Raw genomic sequence first — 19,460 nt, 5'->3', positions numbered from 1 at the left:
TTTGATTTATTTGTGAATTGTGCCTCCTCGAGGATCTACCAGGGGAAATCAGTAATGTCTCACATCCTCTTCTTCCAGGAAGAATTTTAAATCGTTTCTCCAAAGACATCGGACACATGGATGACTTGCTGCCCCTGACCTTTCTAGATTTCATGCAGGTAACGTAACAGTAACGTCACGTTCTCAGACAGAAGACGGAAAGTTGCTAACTTCTCAAGGCCCTCTCTCGGGGGCTCAGGGTGGGCCCGTGCAGCCCGGTGATGTGTCATGTTATCTTAAGAAAAGGCCATGTTTGTCAAAGCAAGGTGTGGTGACAGTTTGGAGGCTGAGTTAACATGAGTAATGCCTCGTGTGTAGGAGTGGCTACACAGTCATGCCGAGGTTGGTTCAAAGCAGCTACATGCTTGGTAAGTGGTTCTCCACCTGCCTTCCAGGGATCTGGCGCCAGGTCCACTTTACTGCGGGCACATTTCATAATATAGAAACAATCACCTCTCACGGAAAGATAGCCTAGATTAACTAAATTATGCATTGTATTACCACAAAGGAAAAATATTTACCGCACCGTTTTGTTTTTTTTTTCTTTTTGTGTGTGTGTGTGTGGATAAAACCAGGTGTGGTTACTTACAAAGAAAAGATTAGTAATAATGTGAAAATAATACTTTGTTAAGCAAGGACAATAGAGAGCAGTTATTGCAGATGCAAAACCTTTAAAGGCAAGTCCCGATTAAGCCAGTGCTTTGAGTACAGGATCAAAGTCATCTCAGAAAACGTCTTTTTTGTTTTTCTAGGCCAGCTTTTCTTTCACACGTAGATTGCTCTAAGTCTTAAAGTGTCTTTTTTTTTTTTTTTTTTTTTTTTAAAGGAAAACCAACAATCCCATAGAAATGCCTTCTGTAAAGCATTTGCTTTGTCTGTGTACTTGGGTTTTAAAGAATAATGCTGGGTCGCCCCATCTTTCATCTCCTCATTCAGTGCTGTTGCTCATGTGGTATGTTTCTTCGGTTGTCTAATTCTGTCTACATGACAGAGATTCAGGCCGGGGGCCTTTCTTCATTTCCAAGAGTTTGTTTTGGAAATGAAATAAAATTAATCATAGGATACACCTATTCTACCATCCCCGCTGCTGTAGCTCATACCTCTCAAACCCCTTTTCACTTTTCCTAAGTGCCATTGTACGGTGGTCTAATCAGGAACTAGATTGAAGGCCAGGAAGTAGAAGTGCTACCGTTGGGGTGTGCAATTATGGCTTGATCCTGATAGTCTTTTCCAATTCCCCCATTTTCCCACCCCCTTCTTGACTCTTCTGGAGCTACTGTTCTAAAAGGAGCCAGAATTACTCAATTTGGAAAATCAGCTATGTCAAAAAAGTCAGTTGTAAGCCTGAGATGATTGCAGGCATTCCTGTTAGCAACACAGAAATGCAGCAATGACTATCTGACTACACACAGTCCATGGCAAAGGCATCCATCTACTGTTGACCAGCGTGAAGCAAGCTGAGGCTCAGGCAGAGAGCTTCTCCTGCAGACAGAGGTGTCTGATTTCTTTTTCTCTTCGGCATACTTACTGTTAACTGTGTGCTGTTGGGTTTCGCTATGAAATATATTCCTAGGAAGCAGTCTTCGACTGACACAGTGCCACGTTTTGACCTGATGGTTTATGACTTTGGGAAGATTCTATGAAAGGTTCCTTTCCTTTGCCACTGTAAGCTAGGCCAAGGTTGAGTTTCCAAAGCTGGCTGCCTGGGCTTAGCACATGGTAGTTAGCTAGAATATGTCATGCACAGGGATAGATGCTACCTGATCTCAGTAGTATAAAACATTCCCATGCCAAAACCGCTTTGGCTCAGTGGATGGAGTGTCGGCCTGCGGACTGAAAGGTCTCAGGTTCGATTCCGGTCAAGTGCATGTGCCTTGGTGCCGGGCACATCCCCAGTGGGGGAGGAGGTGGGGGTGCAAGAGGCAGCTGATCCATGATTCTCTCTCATCCATGTTTCTATCTCATCCATGTTTCTAACTCTCTCTCTTCCTTCCTCTCTGTAAAAAAAAAAAAAAATCAATAAAAAAATATATTTAAAACAACAACAACAACAAAAAAAAAACATTCCCAGCCTGCAGAGAGAAATTGCTAATCTCACTGTGCTTTTCTTTAACCCGAGAAACAAGGGTTTTGTTTTTGTTTTGTTTTTTTCTTTTCTCATTCTTCGCTCTTCTTAATCTTGGCGAATCATATCATTGTTGCATACCCGTAGTCCCAATTAGCTGATTTCGTGAATCTAATAGCAAAGGTAAATCTCCTTTCTATTGTCTCCAAGAAAGGAGCTTTGTATAAAGGATAACTCAGTTATCAATTATGATAAAGATCTGTTGTCACTGGTTTTGTTTGCAGGTGTCTTTAATAAGGCTTCCCGTAATCCCTTCAGGAAGAAATATTTTCGTCTTTTAAAAACAGTATTTGCTAAATATAAAAGCTCTGATCCCTGCCATTGTTGTTGATTCTTTGCGGGACATTTCCCCACATTCATTGTTTAAATGGTTGTCAGGAGGAATCAAGTGAACCTTCCTAAACAGTGCAGTCACTGGCTCATCTCTCCTCGAGCAGGTCTTTCTCCAGAGGATTTGCGTTCAGTGTGTGGGCCTTTGACGGGAGGTATCACAGGCATCATTTTGAAGTATTTGGGCCTGTTACTTTATTAGCAAATGAAGAGTTTTATTAAAGCCACACAAAATGAATTTCGCCTGCCCTCAAACAAAGGCCAACAAAAATCAAAATGTAAATGGATTTTTATTTTTAATTTTTTTAAAGTTGGATAGGACTCTAAGGCCGAAAACAACCCGGTGGTGCGCTGGGACTCTTAATGGAATCATGTAAACTTAAAGTAAACACTATTATGGTAAGCACACAAAATGAAAACTAATTTTCCAAATCAAATACATTATATTCAATTCATTTTCCCCAATCAACCAGATGTTTAAAACCTGTTAGCTATAACAGCCATCTTCTGGAAATTAATTAGAAGCCTATTAGCTCTGCTAGCTGAGCCGAATGAAGAGGGTTGCTCGTTACATTTCTAAGTAGGCTCTTGTATGAAAGCAGAGCAAGGTCAAAATGACAATCAGCTTGACTCACCTCAGGGCTGTGCTTTGGAAGTTGATCTAGTATGTTTGTTTGTTTTTTTGAGGGTTGAGGGGGAGGGAGTGCTAGTTTTTAAAGGAAATCTAATCTACTTTGACTCAGCTTCTAATAAAATTTTTAAGTTGAAGCCCTACTCAGCTAGGACCATGCAGGTGTCATAAATTTTATCTGCATGAAAAACAGTGCCCTCTCAATTGCATGGGGCTCTGGAACGGACATGACTTTTAGGCCTCGTGTCCAGCTCATCAACCCTTCTCACGAGTTTAGTTAGTCTCTTTCAGACCTGGGAGAGGAGAAAATTGCCTGTCTGCCTTTGCTTTCCATGTCATTGGCAAAACCTGTTGCTGACAGCAGAAGGCTCTCAATTTTAATGTTTCTCATCAGATTCTTTGGGTAACCATCCTTATAACCTGCAGCTCTTCCTTTGCCTAGAGAAGCTCACAGAATTTAGTCTTCAGTCTAACAGCTGAGTTACTTGAAACACAAGTTTAAAAAGAGCTGGGAATTTCCTAGTAAAGAGGTCACTCTTGTGCAGGAAGTGATCCTTACCTATCTACCCTGTTTCCTCGAAAATAACACAGTTCTTATATGAATTTTTTCTCCCAAAGTTGTGCTAGGTCTTATTTTCAGGGGATGTCTTATCTTTCCATGCGCTAGGTCTTATTTTCGGAGGATGTCTTATTTTTGGGGAAACACGGTATATATCTGGTCTAGTATTCTTAAGACAGAAAGAATGTGACAGGATTTATAGTAACAAATAGGAAGCAAACAGAAGAGCTTATATCTTCATGAGTAGGCAGTTCAGCTCTCCGCTTATCAGAATATTGACACTAACACTGTCCTGCTGAATGTTTTTTTTTTTCTTCCTAAAGATATGCATAGGCTCGTGCTCTTCTGAAGAATTAGAACCAAATAGATACAGAACTAATGTAATTGCATTTGCCCGTGTGAGCTTTTTATTTTTATTTATATTTTTAAAAATATGTTTTTTATTGATTTCAGAGAAGAAGGGAGAGGGAGAGATAGAAACATCAATGATAAGAGAGAACCATCAATTGGCTTCCTCCTGCACACCCCCCACTGGGGATTGAGCCAGCAACCCGGGCATGTACCCTTGACCGGAATCGTACCCGCGACTGTTCAGTCCTTAGGCCAACCCTCTATCCACTGAGCCAAACCGGTCAAGGAGAGCTTTTTAATCCAGAATATGCACATTTGATTAGCTTTTCTGTAAGACTGTTGGATTGTGTAAGTAAGAGTTAAAAAATGTGGACCATTGGAATAGCACTTCATTGTGTTTAGAACTTCTGATGCTGAGGAACTGAGGGGAGAGGCCTGAGAACACATCCTCCAGTTTGCTATATGGCTGTCTATGGTGTACTCTGCAGGAGCAAGTCAGAAGTCAGGGACAGATTTTATAACTCCACTGAGAAATGACTGAGATAAGAAAATTCTGTTTCAAATGTGAACAGATTTGCTGGTCTGATAGAGGTTATTAACATAGCTTTGCCCCTTGGACTTCAGCAAAAGATTTGTATTTGTGTGGACATATGTGGGTTTTGTTTACTTTTTGTGTGTGTGTTTTTTTATAGTTAGCTGTTAATCTACATGCTAATAAGATACAGTGACACAGCTAATTTTGAAATCATGTGTCTTTTATTCTTTCTGCATTCAGTGAGGAGTCAGCAGGAACAGTGGGGCTAATGTGTGGGATTTTGCAACTGAATGGACACATTTATGGTAAATGAAAAAATTTTTGACCTACGAAGCTTTTTGGAAGGGGAGGCCAGAAGTGAAGGAATTTTTTTTAACATATAGGAAATAAATAATTTATGCAATACAAAACAGCAACAGTCTGCTGGTTACCTCAGGGTTGCCCTGGGCTTATCAGATAAGTTAGCTGATAACTGGCAGTAGATATCTGGCTTATCAAAGTGTTGTTCAAACACGTTTTGTTTGTTTGCTCTTTCAAAAATCATAACAGCTTTGAGTATTAACAGTATTTTAAAAACCAAGTCATTTAAGCAAGAACATAGTTCTTTGCATGTTAAAACTAAATATGAAAATAGCGATTAAAATATAAATAGTATAATAAGATCTTTATCAAGACCTCAGGCATAACATACCACTGCAGGGGAATTCTTTGACTAGGACTTTTGCCATCATACCTTAGTGTATTTAAGTAAACAACAAAAACATACAGGCAGTAATTAAAATTTAATTTTTAAGTGCTTGATTTCTTTTTTAAAAAAAATAGATTTTATTGATTTTTTACAGAGAGGAAGGGAGAGGGATAGAGAGTTAGAAACATCCATGAGAGAGAAACATTAGCTGCTTCCTGCACACTTCCTACTGGGGATGTGCCCGCAACCAAGGAACATGCCCTTGACCGGAATCGAACCCGGGGCTCTTGAGTCTGCAGGCAGACTCTCTATCCACTGAGCCAAACCGGTTAGGGCAAGTGCTTAATTTCTTAATACCATAGCACAAAATACAGCAGCATAAATCTATTTTGATTTTTTTAAAAAAACAGTGATTTAATTAATAAAGGTGCCATATGTAATTTTTGTAATTTTTATATTTGATGGGCAGATATGTTGTTTTGTGCATATAATTGCAACTAGATATGTAGTGGGAAATCTTGGCATTTCTCCCAAAAAGGAAAACAATGTTCATATCTGTGATATACGGATTTATAATCCTTTTTAGGATTTCTCATTTTTATAACATCTTCCTTTTTTGTGTTTTCCACCAGTTGTTTATTCAACTCATTATGTGCTGGGATGTAAGAATAAAAAAAGATGGAGCCTTTACCTTCATTCATCCTACAAGCTCTTATTATCTTGCATGCTAGGCACCGGGTTGGGCATGGGGATGTGGTGTTGAGATTTAATTCCTGTTTCTCCTGAGCCACACTCTCCTGGAAGAGACAGAAAGTCGGTAATTACAATGCTGTGTGATAAGGTATAATAGGAGGCCCCTGCCTGGACTTCCTCTATGGCACTTCCCTTAGCATGCATCATATCTGATTTCCAACCCCAGGTCTGCCCTTCTGTAACTGGGAGGAAGTTGTGGGACCTCCAGATGGAGGACCCCATTGGGTAGTTGGAAGTGCCGGTCTGGTGTTGACCTGGGATGACGGTAGAGCCCACATGTCGTTCACTGAGTGGGTAGCAGTTGAATCTGTTGAGGATGGATAAGATTGCCCAGACAGCACAGCATTTTTAGGGGCCAGGATCAGAACTCTATGGAAGCCTAGGTATTTAAAGAGAAAATAGAGAAAGTGAGGCCAAGCGGAGGAAACAAAGAATGAACTGCCAGGAAGAAAGGAGGAAGGTCAGTACTGGGAAAGCCAAAAGTCCTTTGACTAGGACTTTTGCCATCCTACCATAGTGTATTTAAGTAAACAAACAAAAACATATAGGCAGGAATTAAAATTTACATTTAGCAGGTGTGCTAAATGCAACAGAGATGGTGACCAGAAAGTTGTCAGTTGGGTTTGGCATTTAGGAAGTGTCTAGGGGCCAGCTGGAGCAGGTTACCTAGAAGGCGGCCACATTGCAACCGCTGAACATCAGAGAGAGAGAGGAGGAAGCTGAGATGAGGGTAGACAGCTCTTCAAAGAGGTCAGGCCCATGTGGAACACAGGGTCTTGGAAGGTGTCACTGGGTGTTGCGTTATTTGGGTTTTGTGGTTGACGTGTAGGATCGTGGTAGTATGTGGGATAGCCCTTCCTCCCAGCCCTCCCTTCAGTGCTCAAGGATTAGAGTGGAGGCCCTGAGAGGCAGTGGTCAGGAAGCATGAAGGCCTCCAGGCAAGGTCCTCTCCAAGCCTCCGGGGGAGGGAGCCACCCAGAATTCAGTGCACTGCTGAGATTGGAAGTGCCACAGAGGAAGTCCTGGCAGGGGAACGGGCTGGGAGCTAGATGCATTTGGGGAGTCTGGTCCAAGGTGTTGGCAAAGCTACTAGGAAGTGACCTTTGGCCCAAGATGAGAGGAAAAGGGCACAGCAGATGCCTCTGGAAGTCGAGTTTCCACTTGGGAACCACACTCTTCTCTGTCATCAGGAGAGAGTGGAGATGGGAAGGAGGAGGAGCTAGAAGGGAATTGTTCTTTTTTTTTTTTTTTTTTAAAGGATGTAGTTAGTGACTGTGTTCGAAATCATTTTTGTGGCTCTGCTCTTTTGTGCTGTATTTGATAAACCTTAAAAGATACTTGATCATTTTAATTTTTATTTTTGTCATGCTTTAAAGTGTTTGTTCCATTTACTTTCCCTCAGCTTATTCCTTCCCCATTCCCTTACGTGAGATCTCAGGCAACTCATTTACCAAATTGATAAGAAAGGTATGCCTCCTATTAGTTCTTTGTCTCCTCTGCCTTTGCCTTGTTGATAGCGTGGTGCACAGATTAACCTGCCCATGAGCCCCTGAGATCAGCAGATACCTTTGTTCCTTGCTTTCGGATGCCAGTATATTTGCTTATTTTGGAACTTAAGAACTTCCCTGAACCAGAGACTAATATGTCACAGGGGGCTGAGACCCTTCAAGACATCGTCAGGCTCCCACTTCCCCTGAGACTGTCCAAGGAGCAGCCCCTAACCCTGAGCCGTTTCTCACAATGCAACACCATCTTAGCCTCTGTGTCTCAGTAGGTTTTGCTTCTTTTGTGGTGATTTGCATTACAAAGGCGCACATGCCTACAGAGTAAAATTCATATTTCTCAGTCCTTTAACCTCTCTACAAAGCCTGGGAGGAAACTTCATATGCCTGCTAGACTGACTATTGATGTGTTTGTGTGTGTGTGTGTGTGTGTGCATGTGTGTGTGTGTGTGTGTGTGTGCATGTGTGTGTGTGTGTGCGTGTGTGTGTGTGTGTGTGTGTGTATTTGAACCTTTCATCCCTCCTTAAATGGATCATATTAATTGTTCACCCTTTAAGGACCAGCAAGTCTCTCTTCCCCGTTAGTGAGCTTTCCTTATTCACTCTATCCACAATAAAACACGCTATATGCCCTACAAAAGGGAAAGGATCATGTAACAATGGGTCTCATTCTGTGCTGGCCATATTTCATTTCAGCCTCACAGTCATTCAGTCAGTGTTTTATGAACATGTCCCATGTGTCGGGCACTTTTCTAGGATAGGCTGTGTGGAGCAGTGAACTGGGTATTGGTTTCTAGGAATTTGCATTCCTCTGCAGGACACAGATACAAAACGGGTAAACTTTTGTAGTGATTCCTGTAGACTGCTAGTGCCTTAAGGAAAGGCAAGGGTTTGCTGAGACTGTGGGGAGTGTTTCATGCTTGGTGGTCAGGGAACAGGTGACATATGACGATAAGAAATAAGAAGGAGCCGGAGCTGGTTTTGGCTCAATGGATAGAGCGTGAAGTGTCCTGGGTTCCATTCCTGTCAAGGGCATCTGCCTGGGTTGTGGGCTTGATCCCCAGTAGGGGGCATGCAGAAGGCAGCCAATCAATGATTCTGTTTGTCTCTCTCCATGTGACATTTTTTTCATAAAGTTGAATTTAATCAGTTTTTCTCTTTAGATATCTTGACTTTCTAAACACAATGAAATTGCTCTGCCTGGGAATTCTAGTCAGTGGTGCCGCATAAGGCGAAAGTCCAAATTACTCACATATAACAGTAATCCTACTGGCTGGGTCCTGGGTGTCAAGGCTCATTTTTAAAAAATCCTTTATTTGTATAAAATCTCATTTTATCTTCCCCGAAACCCCATGAGGTCCATACAATTTCCGTGTTGGTTTCACAGGAGAAGGAAATGAGGCCCAGAGAAATTACAGAATTTTTCCAGAATCACAGAGCCAGTTAGTGATAAACTGGAGACTTATTTTTAAGGTTTTGAGGTTTACTTATTATGCACATGAAGGAAAAACAAACTGCTCCTTTTTCTTATTGTTTTTAAAAAACATATATTTTATTGATTTTTTTAGAGAGGAAGGGAGAGGGATAGAGAGTTAGAAATATCCATGAGAGAGAAACATCAGCTGCCTTCTACATATCCCCTCTTGAGAATGAGCCAGCAACCAAGGTACATACCCTTGACTGGAATCAAACCTGGGACCCTTCAGTCCCAAGGTCCGGCCTCCCTCTGTATGTGGGGGATTCCATCCTGGAGCCCTGGTCAGGTGGGTGGGGCCTACCTCTTTGAGTGATTGATCGAGAGGGAACAGGCCTGGTTGAGGGACTCACCCCATTGCAATGCACGAATTTTGTGCACCAGGCCTTCAGTGTCTAATAATATTTAAATTATTGATTATTTAGTATCTACACCTTTTCCTCAGCAAAAGCTGTACAAATACTCATATAGTATGAATCCATGGTAGCCGAGGTATAAATGTTTTTGAAATTGTGGTACTAGCCTTTTATTTTTTCTTTTGCAGAATTCATTCTATGCAAACCTACTTTCACTTCTGCAAAAATACTTTTGGAAATGTTTGCTGACTGGTAAAATTTAATCCAAGAACTACTATTTTCAAGAACTTTCTTCCTTCGTTTTGTGATAAGCCTAATACTGGAGAAGTTGTGACACTTTTGGGAGTATGAGCATCAGAATGCTCAGGAAGTAGAGAACTGTATTTACACACAATCTGCTGCAGATGTGTTTGAGGTGTGACATATATGGCTCTGTAGTAATACTGTATGAACAGGGAAGGAGAATTAGATGTGATGAAAGCAACTGCACATTTCTTGAGGTTTTGTTTAAAAATAGTAGACCATAACTTCTGCCAGCAATGACACTAATGTCTTATGCTTCATGGGAAAGTACCTGAATGGACAGAGGAATAACACAAACTACCTGCAATGCCAGCTTGTATATCAGAAGGAATTAGAAAATCAGGTCCAGGAGGAGGGAGACCCATTGAGAAAGCCTGCTAAAGTGTTAGGCAAATAGACATAACATCTGAATGCAGCAAAGCAAGTCTTCTCATTGTAGTAGGTCCCAAAGTCAGTTACTTGGGGATCTTAATCATCTCCATTTGTCAGAAGACGGCTTTCCTTCATCGGTGTGTATACAAATAAGTGTTTAGAAAACAATAAATAAAAATAGTAGCATAACTTAATATTAAAACTTTAGGCACAGTGGATGATTCTACATTGTATTAATACTGCATTTGGTCTATATTATAAATGGTGTATAAATTGCATACAGTAAATCTATCCTTTTTTTCATGGGGTAAAAGTACACCTTATGGTTTTATTAAATAGAATGACCACGCCACAGTTTAAAAGTTGAGTACTCTGAGAAACTATCAATAAAGGATCTAAATTCCCAATTTTAAGACTTTATATGGTAGGCAGTACCCTTCTTTTCTGTGAAGTGAGACTAGGATATCTGATATATTTGACTTTACACAGCAGAGCTTGTTACTGCAGTGTTATATGTATACTAGAGGCCTGATGAATGAAGATTCATGCAAAAATGGGCTTTCCTTTCCTGGCTGCCAGCACCGCCTTTGCTCTGGCCAGAGCTGCCTTTCTGCCTTCCCATACTGCCTGGAGGCTGGGAGCATCTTTGTTGGGTTAATTTACATACTCACTCCTGATTGGCTGGTGGGCGTCACAAAGGTGCGGTCAATTAGCATTTTACTCTTTTATTAGTGTAGATGTGTGTGCATGCTTATGAACAGAAATACATACCCTCTAGCAGCAAATTACATTGTTCATATAATCCTTTCAAATCAAGTAGCTTGATGCACATTTAAAACTACAAACCAAATGGCTGGAACGTGTGATTTATGTAGGACTCTAGGTGGATCAAGGCCTACATTTTACAGGGTTTTGAAAAAACTTTTCTAAAGAATTTATAGTTGAACCTGGAGACAGTTGAGCCCCAACCAACGTATTTGAACAGGTGTCTGCTCACCATGTAATTTTAAGGAAAGACTAGAATATGTGTGCATGTCTGTCTTCTTTGACGATGTTACTATTCCCAGTTGATGGGCTTTACTGAAAATAAGCAAGGCCAATAATCTGGTTTGTGCTGAACCCACATGGTGGTTGCCCTGAGTTGTGCCCATAGTTGCTTCTGAAAAGGACCTTGGTATATTTAGATTTCTCTCTCCTGTTTGTGGGCACCTGAAGAAGTCTTATGGCAGATGATTTCCTTCTCTTTCCTTACTGGTTCCAGGTGGCAATGCATCCACGCTCAGGGTTGGACAGCAGGCCACCTTATTCCTTGCTCAGCTTCACTGTGGCTTCGCTGGGCTTTTGACTCTGTCATGGGTGGAGGTGGGGGTGGGCGTGGGGGTGAGGGTATGGGTGGGGATGCCAGGGCCCCCTGGTTTGTTGGACAGTCTTTGATTATTTGATTGTTTCTATGATATTCTGTCTTCAGGAGAAATTAAGGAACAAGCTAGTGAAACCAATGATGTCCCTAATGTCATAGCTTTATGATCCATAAATACAACAGCATGAGTTTATATCACAGAGATTCCAGATTTACATTCTAAAGATTTTAAAGGACACATTCCCATGAAGACTCACTGAATCCAAAATCAGTTGTTTTCAAAACAGAGCATTGAAGACTAAATATATTCCTCCTTTCTGAAACTTTCAAGGTTCCAGATAATATTTGCACCAAGAGCCTTAATTATCTAGAATTTTTGCCATTAAAACATCATTTCCTAGAAGTCTTCCTACTGACAAAACAAGTGTAAGTGAAGGTTAACTGTAGAAGATCTATTTAGTCCTTTAAAAAGCATTCCAAAACCTTGGGAGCGCGCTGAGCATGTGAACTTGCACACAGCTGCCCTCAGCAAAATGCCGTAATTTATTGAGGAAAACTGAATCGCAAAAACCTTTCTTCCCCACACAGCCTCTTCCCCTCCCCAAGCCCCCTCCTCCCCCCCAAAATCAACAGCTTGACTGAGCTTAAATAACTGACTTTTCATATTCTTTCACGGAACACAAAGGACTAATCCCGAGGCTACTTGAGCCACCAATGCAGGCAGTGATGGGGACCACCATGGAACATGTCACTCCCTCCTCACCTCACACAAAACACATTGACTGCAGCTTTATGAAGTGAAAATGCCCGAGAAAAAGAAAATGGGAAGGAGGTGTCCTCGGTGATTTCTTTCCAGAGAGGGGAGCGCCAAAGAAAAAAGCTGCTGCATCTGGATACGGAGAACAAAGCGAGCCTAAGACTCGGGTATAATAGGTTGGGTCACTTGCTTTTATAGAAGCAAAGGAGTGGAACTGCCTTTACTTGTCTCAGTACCACTGACCCTTGCATTTCATTGTGTGGAGATGTCAGGGAAAGTGTGTAGAAAGCATTCCAGCCTCTTTTCACCGAACAATGACTTTGTCATTTTGAGATTTCTATGGTGGGCTGACCCCTTCCCCCCACTCCCTCCCTCCCGTCCCCCTCAGGACAAAAGAGGTTGTTAGTGCTGCCGCCTTGCCCTCATTTGAAAGATCTCTGTTTTACCGACTCTTTAAAAGTAAACTCATCCATTTTAACCGCTTCACCGTGTTTTCACGCTTTCAAAATCAACAAAAGCGTTTTTAGTCAGAGCATTTGCAAGGATGGGATATCCCGTGAAGATGCCAGTCCCAGGGATAATGATTTATTCGAGCTGCCACGTTAAGAGTGGGCTTCCCCGTTAAGGGAAAGGAGACTGGACGATGTGGGTTACCTGAAATACTTCCAAGCACTTGACCCTCAGGTGTCTGAGATGAGGAAGATAGGATTCACACAAGCCTACGCATACAGTTCCTTTACCCTTTTATTTTTTTTAGTGGAAGACAAGCCAGTTGGGTTTTTCCCATGTGATGGTGAGCACACTCACTGAGCAGACCGTCCGCATCAGCATGGTGACAGTTAATCACGGGGGACCCTCCCAGGCTGGCAACCGGTGCTCCAATTTGTCTGTCCCAGCATGTGTGCTCCAATGATAATGTGTGTAGTTTAACAAGAAGCTAATTAAGACCCAAAAGAAGAAAATAATCAGGATCGCGTTTTTTATCAGGCCTGATGGTATTGTGCAAAGCATAGACCTGTACATCATGGCATTATTGGATGACGTCCATTGCGGAACGGTAGTGGCCACTCTTGGGGCCTTCTCACCTTGCCATCTTATGTCTTAGCAATGATAAAATGAACAGTTGTTGCTGGGGACAGGGAAGTGGCTGAACGCAGTTTATCCTTAAGTGATTTATTATTGTGTTATTCTCCATACGAACAACTTCATTTCCTTCTTTGAGGACCTTTAGAGTCTCCAGTATGGTATTCTTGATTACATTCATTCAGTTTACTGAGTTTTCTTGATTAGATGAACAAGAAGGGGAACTTGTCTTCAGATTTAGAACAGTCTTGCACGTGCTATTTTGTGTATGGCGGTATTTCTTAAATCTGATGTGGGATGTGATTGACTCTCTCTGCTGCCTTGTGGTTGCCTTCTGCGTGTTTCTTGCATCCTTTCCTGGGTTTGCTGATTTTGTGTTCCCTGATTATCGTCTGCGATGGGTCTCCAAGCAGATAGTGCAGTGCTAGCTTCATAGCAATTGTGACTCGGGTTGTTTTGTTTTGTGTTTTGAGACACACAGGCTGGTTACCGTAGCCCTCCCATGTGCTCCCCCAAGTTCCCCTACGCTCAGTTTCCCCAAGAAAATCACCACATGACACCGTGCCTGTATTGTACACATGGCCAACATCTGCCTGACCACGACCTAATGGGAACGGTGTCTTTATTTTTCTCACCTATTGATATTATTGCTGAGGTATAGTTTATATACTTCATTAGTGGGGTGAATTTTGATCATTGTATGACTACCACATGAAACACTATGTAGAGTACTTTCATCACTCAGACAGTCTCTCTTGCTCCTGCAGTTCATTCCCACTTTTCTCCCCAAATTCGTCCACACCGATGAGCTTTCCTCTTTCCTGGGCTCCTTGAGTGTAAAAGGAATCGATGCTGTATGTTTCCCTGTGGCTGCCTTCTTTTGCTCAACATGTGTGTTGAGATCCATCCATATTGTTGCCTGTCTCCATGGTTTTTCTTTCTTTTTCTGTGTGATATTCCATTGTATGGAGCTATCCCACAGTTTATTTACCTGTTCTCTAGATGATGGACATTAGCATTGAACCTTACTGAGCAAGTGTTTATGTGGTCGTGTGTTTTCATTCTTGTTGGGGTCAAATACTTAGAAGTGGAATTGCCGTGTCATAAGATAGGTGTAAGTTAACTTAAAAAAAGTTACCGTAAAATTTTTCAAGGTAGTTGCACCATTCTATACACCTACCAGCAATATAGGAGAGTTCTAGTTGCTCCACATCTTTGAAATATTAATATTGATTTTAGCCTTCCTAGTGGGCATGACTGGTCTCTTGTGGTTTTAATTTTGCATTTCCTGGATGATTACTGATACTGAGCTCATTTTCACGTGTTTTAATTGGCCACACAGATATCTTCTTTTGTGAATTACTATTTCTGATCTCTTGCTTATTTTTTTAAACTTAAAAAACATTTATATTGTTGATATATAGTTTATATGTTTATATTTTTAATAATAGTTGTATTCTAGTCCTTTATGCATATATTATTCTAGTCTGGGCTTGACTTTTTATATTCTTGAAAAATTTTTTGAGCCGAAACCGATTTGGCTCAGTGGATAGAGCGTCGGCCTCCAGACTGAAAGGTCCCAGGTTCGATTCCGATAAAGGGCATGTACCTTGGTTGCGGGCATATCCCCAGTAGGGGGTGTGCAAGAGGCAGCTGATTGATGACTCTCTCTCAGCGATGTTTTTAGCTCTCTATTCCTCTCTTCCTCTCTGTAAAAAATCAATAAAATATATTAAAAAAAATTTTTTTTGAGTGAAGTATAATTGACATATAACATTATATTAGTTTTAGGTGTGCAACATATGGTTTAATAGTTGGACAGATTGCAAAATGATCACCACAGTAAATCTAGTTAACATCCATCAGTTAGATGGCTGCAAGAAAATTTTTTTTTCTCGTGATGAAAACTTTTAAGCTCTACTCTCTAAGCAACTTTCAAATATGCAATACAGTATTATTAACTATTAGAGGCCCGGTGCATGATCTGGGCCAGTGAGGGACACAGGAGGTTGGCCAACCAGGGAGGGACTGTGGGAGGGCTCCAGGTAATGGCAGGCCCATCTCGTTCAGTCCTGATCAGCAGCACCTCAGCAGCAAGCTAACCTACCAGTTGGAGTGTCTGCCACCTGTGGTCAGGGCACATCATAGAAATTGGTCAACTAGCCGAAACTGATTTGGCTCAGTGGATAAAGCCTTGGGTTGGGGGCAGCTCCTGCGTTGAGGGTCTGCCCCTGGTGGTCAGTACACATCATAGCGACTGGTTGTTCCGCCATTACATCAACTTGTTTATTAGGCTTTTATTATATAGGATTCAGTTTATTGGTATATTATTTAGTGTTCCTAAGACATATTTGTAATTTTGCTGTCTCCTAATATCTTTCTCTAGTTGTTATATATTATAATTTTATCAGATGAATTTGCTAAGTAAATTTGCTATCATTTACTTGCCACGCCATTTTGGTCTAAGTCTTTTCTGTGAGAAGCTTTTAAATTATGGTTTCAGATTCATGGAATTATTCAGATATTCTGTATTTCTTATATCATTCTTGGTATGTAATTATTCAAGAAATTTGACCTTGCATTAAAAATGTTAAAAGTTTATTAGCACATTGTTTATTGTATTCTCTTTTTAATGCCTGTGGCATCTCTTTGGTCTCTCTTTTTTTCTCCCATGGTAGTTCATGATACTGGTAATTTCCCCTCTTTTTTTTCTCAGTTTTGATAGGAGTTTATTCATTGACTTTTTCAAAGAAACATGATTTAGGGTTTATTGGTTTTTCTGGAAGTTTGTCTTCTGTTTCACAAATCTATTTTTCTCTGGTTTCAATTCTGCTACATACTAGTACTTTAATATACTCTTCATTTTCTGACTCAAAGATGGAATTTTAGACTTTTAGCCTTTTTTTTGTAAGACCTTTTTTTGAGCAGCTTAGGTTGACAGCAAAATTAAGGAACATTTCCCATGTATTACTAATAGCCTTTCTTTAAAGAAAAAAAAATTAAGTTTTAAATTTACTTCTACACACAACTTTAATTGCAGCCCTCAAATTTTAATATTAGTAGATTTCATTTTCTGGCAAAATACTTTGAGGCCGGTGTTATGTCAAAGGTCATTAATGAATTTCTAATTTAGTAATTTTCTAGTTACCTTTTTGTTGCTGACTTATTAAATCCACTGAGGTCAAAATAAATTCTGCACAATTTCTGTCTCCTGAAGTTTGTTCTTACTTGCTTTTATTGCATGTACATATGCAATTGTAAAGAATGTATTCAATTAATGGCTGCAGTATTGTATAGTTTTAAATATGTGGAGTTTGTTAATTATCTTCTCCAATCTATTATATATCTACTAGAGGCCCGGTGCATGAATTCGTACATGGGTGGGGCCCCTCCAGGTGGCCTGCGGGGGTTGTGTGGAAACCTGCAGTCCATTGCTGCTTCAGCTCCTTTCTACTGCTCATGCTCATCCCGGCCCCACTGTGCCTGCTGTTGGCTTGCACTCCCTGATAGGGAGAGGCTTCACTGCTACAGCAGTGCTCACCAGCCTGAGGGGAGTGGCCTGTGGGATCGGGCTGAAACTGGCTCTCTGACATCCCTCAGGGGGTCCCAGATTGTGAGAGGGTGCAGGCCAGGCTGAGGGACCCTACAGGTGCACAATTGAGCTGGGAAGGGACTGTGGGAGAGCTCCAGGATGTGTCAGCCCAACTTGCTCAGTTGCGATCATCAGGACCCCAGCAGCAAGCTAATTTACCAATTGGAGCATCTGCCCGCTGGCAGTCAGTGCAAGTCATAGTGACTTGTTGACTGTCTCCCCCCTGGTGATCAGTGCAAGTCATAGTGAGTGGCCTTAGGATATCATTAGCATATTATGCTTTGATTGGTTGAACAGTCGACTGGTCACTGAACGACCAGGCACTTAGCGTATTAGGCTTTTATTATATAGAACTGGAGGCCCAATGCACAAGCATTCGTGCACTTGGGATGAGGGGAGGGCTCCCCTCAGCCTGGCCTGTGCACTTTTGCAGTCCAGGAGCCCTCAGGAGATGTCCTACTGATGGCTCCTGCCACAACTGCTGGGCTTGCCAGCCATCAGCCCAGCTTGTGCCTGAGCAGCAGTCCCCCAGGGGAAGTGCACTGACCACCAGGGGGCAGCTCCTGCATTGAGTGTCTGCTCCCTGATGGTCAGTGTGCATCATAGCTACCGGTCATTCCATTTGCATATTACCCTTTTATTACATAGAATTGATATTTATCTAATTGTTCAATCAGTTATTGAGATAAATGGATTAAAAACACCCACTAGGAGTATGGATTTGTCTATTTCTCCAGGGTTCTGTCAGATTTTGTTTTATACATTTTGTCATTATGTTGTTATGCTTATATAAATATAGATTTTTAAATATCTTCTATATAAATTGAATCTTTATTTTTATGAAATGTTTTTCTTTATTTCTATGAATCCTTACTAACTTAAAGCTTTTATGTTTATAGTGGTATAGCTAGACACTCCAGATTTCTTTTATGAGTAGTGTTTTCATTGGGTTCCTTTTCCCAACCTTTTACTTCCACCTTTATGTGCCCTTCTTTCTTTCTTTAAAAAAAAAAAAAATTTTTATTGATTTTGTACAGAGAGGAAGGGAGAGAGATAGAGAGTTACGGTAGAAACATCGATGCACCCCCTACTGGGGATATGCTCGCAACCAAGTTACATGCCCTTGACCGGAATCGAACCCGGGACCTTTCAGTCCACAAGCTGACGCTCTATCCATTGAGCCAAACCGGTTTCCGCGGTGCCCTTATTTCTAAGGGATGCCCTTTAAAAGTAGCGTATAGATGGACTCCAGCATTGAATTTCTTCATAAGCTCTAACACTAAGGTAAGGTAGAAAGGGAGTTATTGATCAATAAGATGATGATCACAAAGAAAGGAAGAAGTGCATTACATTTCCCTAATATTATCTATGTGTGGTTCAGAAATTGTAATCCGTACCCCACCATTCCACTATGCAGTGGAGTTAGCTAGGACTCAGGATAAAGAACTAACTGAAGACTACACAAGCCCCAGAGCTTGTGTGGATGTGAAAAGATCCCAGGCCAAAATGGGGGATGAAAGAAATAATGGACATATCCCAAGGAAAGGACAAGTGTAGAAAGTTTAATCTTAGAGTTTGCATAGACCTCTTCATACACTGACTGGGATGAAGTAAAAAGAAACAAGTGGTCAAGGAGGGATCTGGAACCAGATTTGACCTCTGAACTCCCTAAGACAATGGTTGGCAAACTGCGGCTCGCGAGCCACATGCTGCTCTTTGGCCCCTTGAGTGTGGCTCTTTCATAAAATACCACGGCCTGGATGAGTCTATTTTGAGGAAGTGGAGTTAGAAGAAGTTTAAGTTTAAAAAATTTGGCTCTCAAAAGAAATTTCAATCGTTGTACTGTTGATATTTGGCTCTGTGGACTAATGAGTTTGCCGACCACTGCCCTAAGACACAGGAGGAGCCACCTCAACACATAACTTACACCTGAGGATTTAGTGCTAATCCTAGGTTGATATTAAGGTTTAGGAGCTTACATTTAAGACTCTTCCACATTTTTCTCTTTGCTTCTATTTACCTATAATTGAAGTATAATGAGTATTATTTGATTGGAATTATATTTTACTTCTTAATACTTGTAGAATTTTATATAGCCTGCTCAAAATTTTACTGCCTCCACAAGAATCTTGTACTAGCCAGTAGCACAATCTATGTGATAGCCATTTTATGGAACGGTTATTTTTTTATCTTATATGTCTCCAAAATAAATAGATAGAAGAATCTCTCCTACACCCACATCAGTAAACAGCTTACTGATCAAAAAACTAGGCATCATTTCTTTCTCCAAATCAGAAGAAAATCTTGCCATGTTTTCTTGCCAAGAAGTGAATCTTGCTTTGTTTATTGCATTTAAGTCATATCTTCTGTGAGATCAGCAATAGTTTAAGGCAATCTGGATGATTTGCCCTTATCACAACTTGGAACAGAATTCTTTGGAGTCTGACTGACAGTAGATTTAAAAGCTTTGAAATTCCTTTGAGGTGTTAGCAATCTTAATGATCCTGGTTTTATTTTTTTAATGCTGTAAGCAAATAATAAAAGTACTGTCTACTTGTTAAGTGGTCTTATGATTAAATACATATTTTACTTAGTATTTAATGTAAGTATGCGAGTGAGGAAGAGTTCAAATAGTAATGGAGTGAGCCAA

General features: G+C 40.9%; 1 protein-coding gene across 3 annotated transcripts in view; it reads left to right on the top strand.

Annotated features, from left to right (window-relative positions):
* The window catches only part of ABCC4 (ATP binding cassette subfamily C member 4), a 214,081-nt gene that overhangs the window by 142,753 nt on the left and 51,868 nt on the right, over positions 1 to 19,460 (top strand). For 2 of the 3 annotated variants that reach the window (XM_036456293.2, XM_036456292.2), the window contains one exon: positions 79 to 158. In XM_036456293.2, coding sequence (XP_036312186.1) covers positions 79 to 158 — 80 coding nt within the window. Of the gene's footprint in view, positions 1 to 78; positions 159 to 2,805; positions 2,909 to 19,460 lie in introns of those variants that run through there. The other variant, XM_045588736.1, reaches the window with a different exon arrangement.

The sequence above is a fragment of the Pipistrellus kuhlii genome, unplaced genomic scaffold (genome assembly GCF_014108245.1).
Source record: "Pipistrellus kuhlii isolate mPipKuh1 unplaced genomic scaffold, mPipKuh1.p scaffold_m20_p_3, whole genome shotgun sequence".
NCBI classification, from domain to species: Eukaryota; Metazoa; Chordata; class Mammalia; order Chiroptera; family Vespertilionidae; genus Pipistrellus; species Pipistrellus kuhlii.
This window is presented reverse-complemented; position numbering and strand designations above follow the sequence as displayed.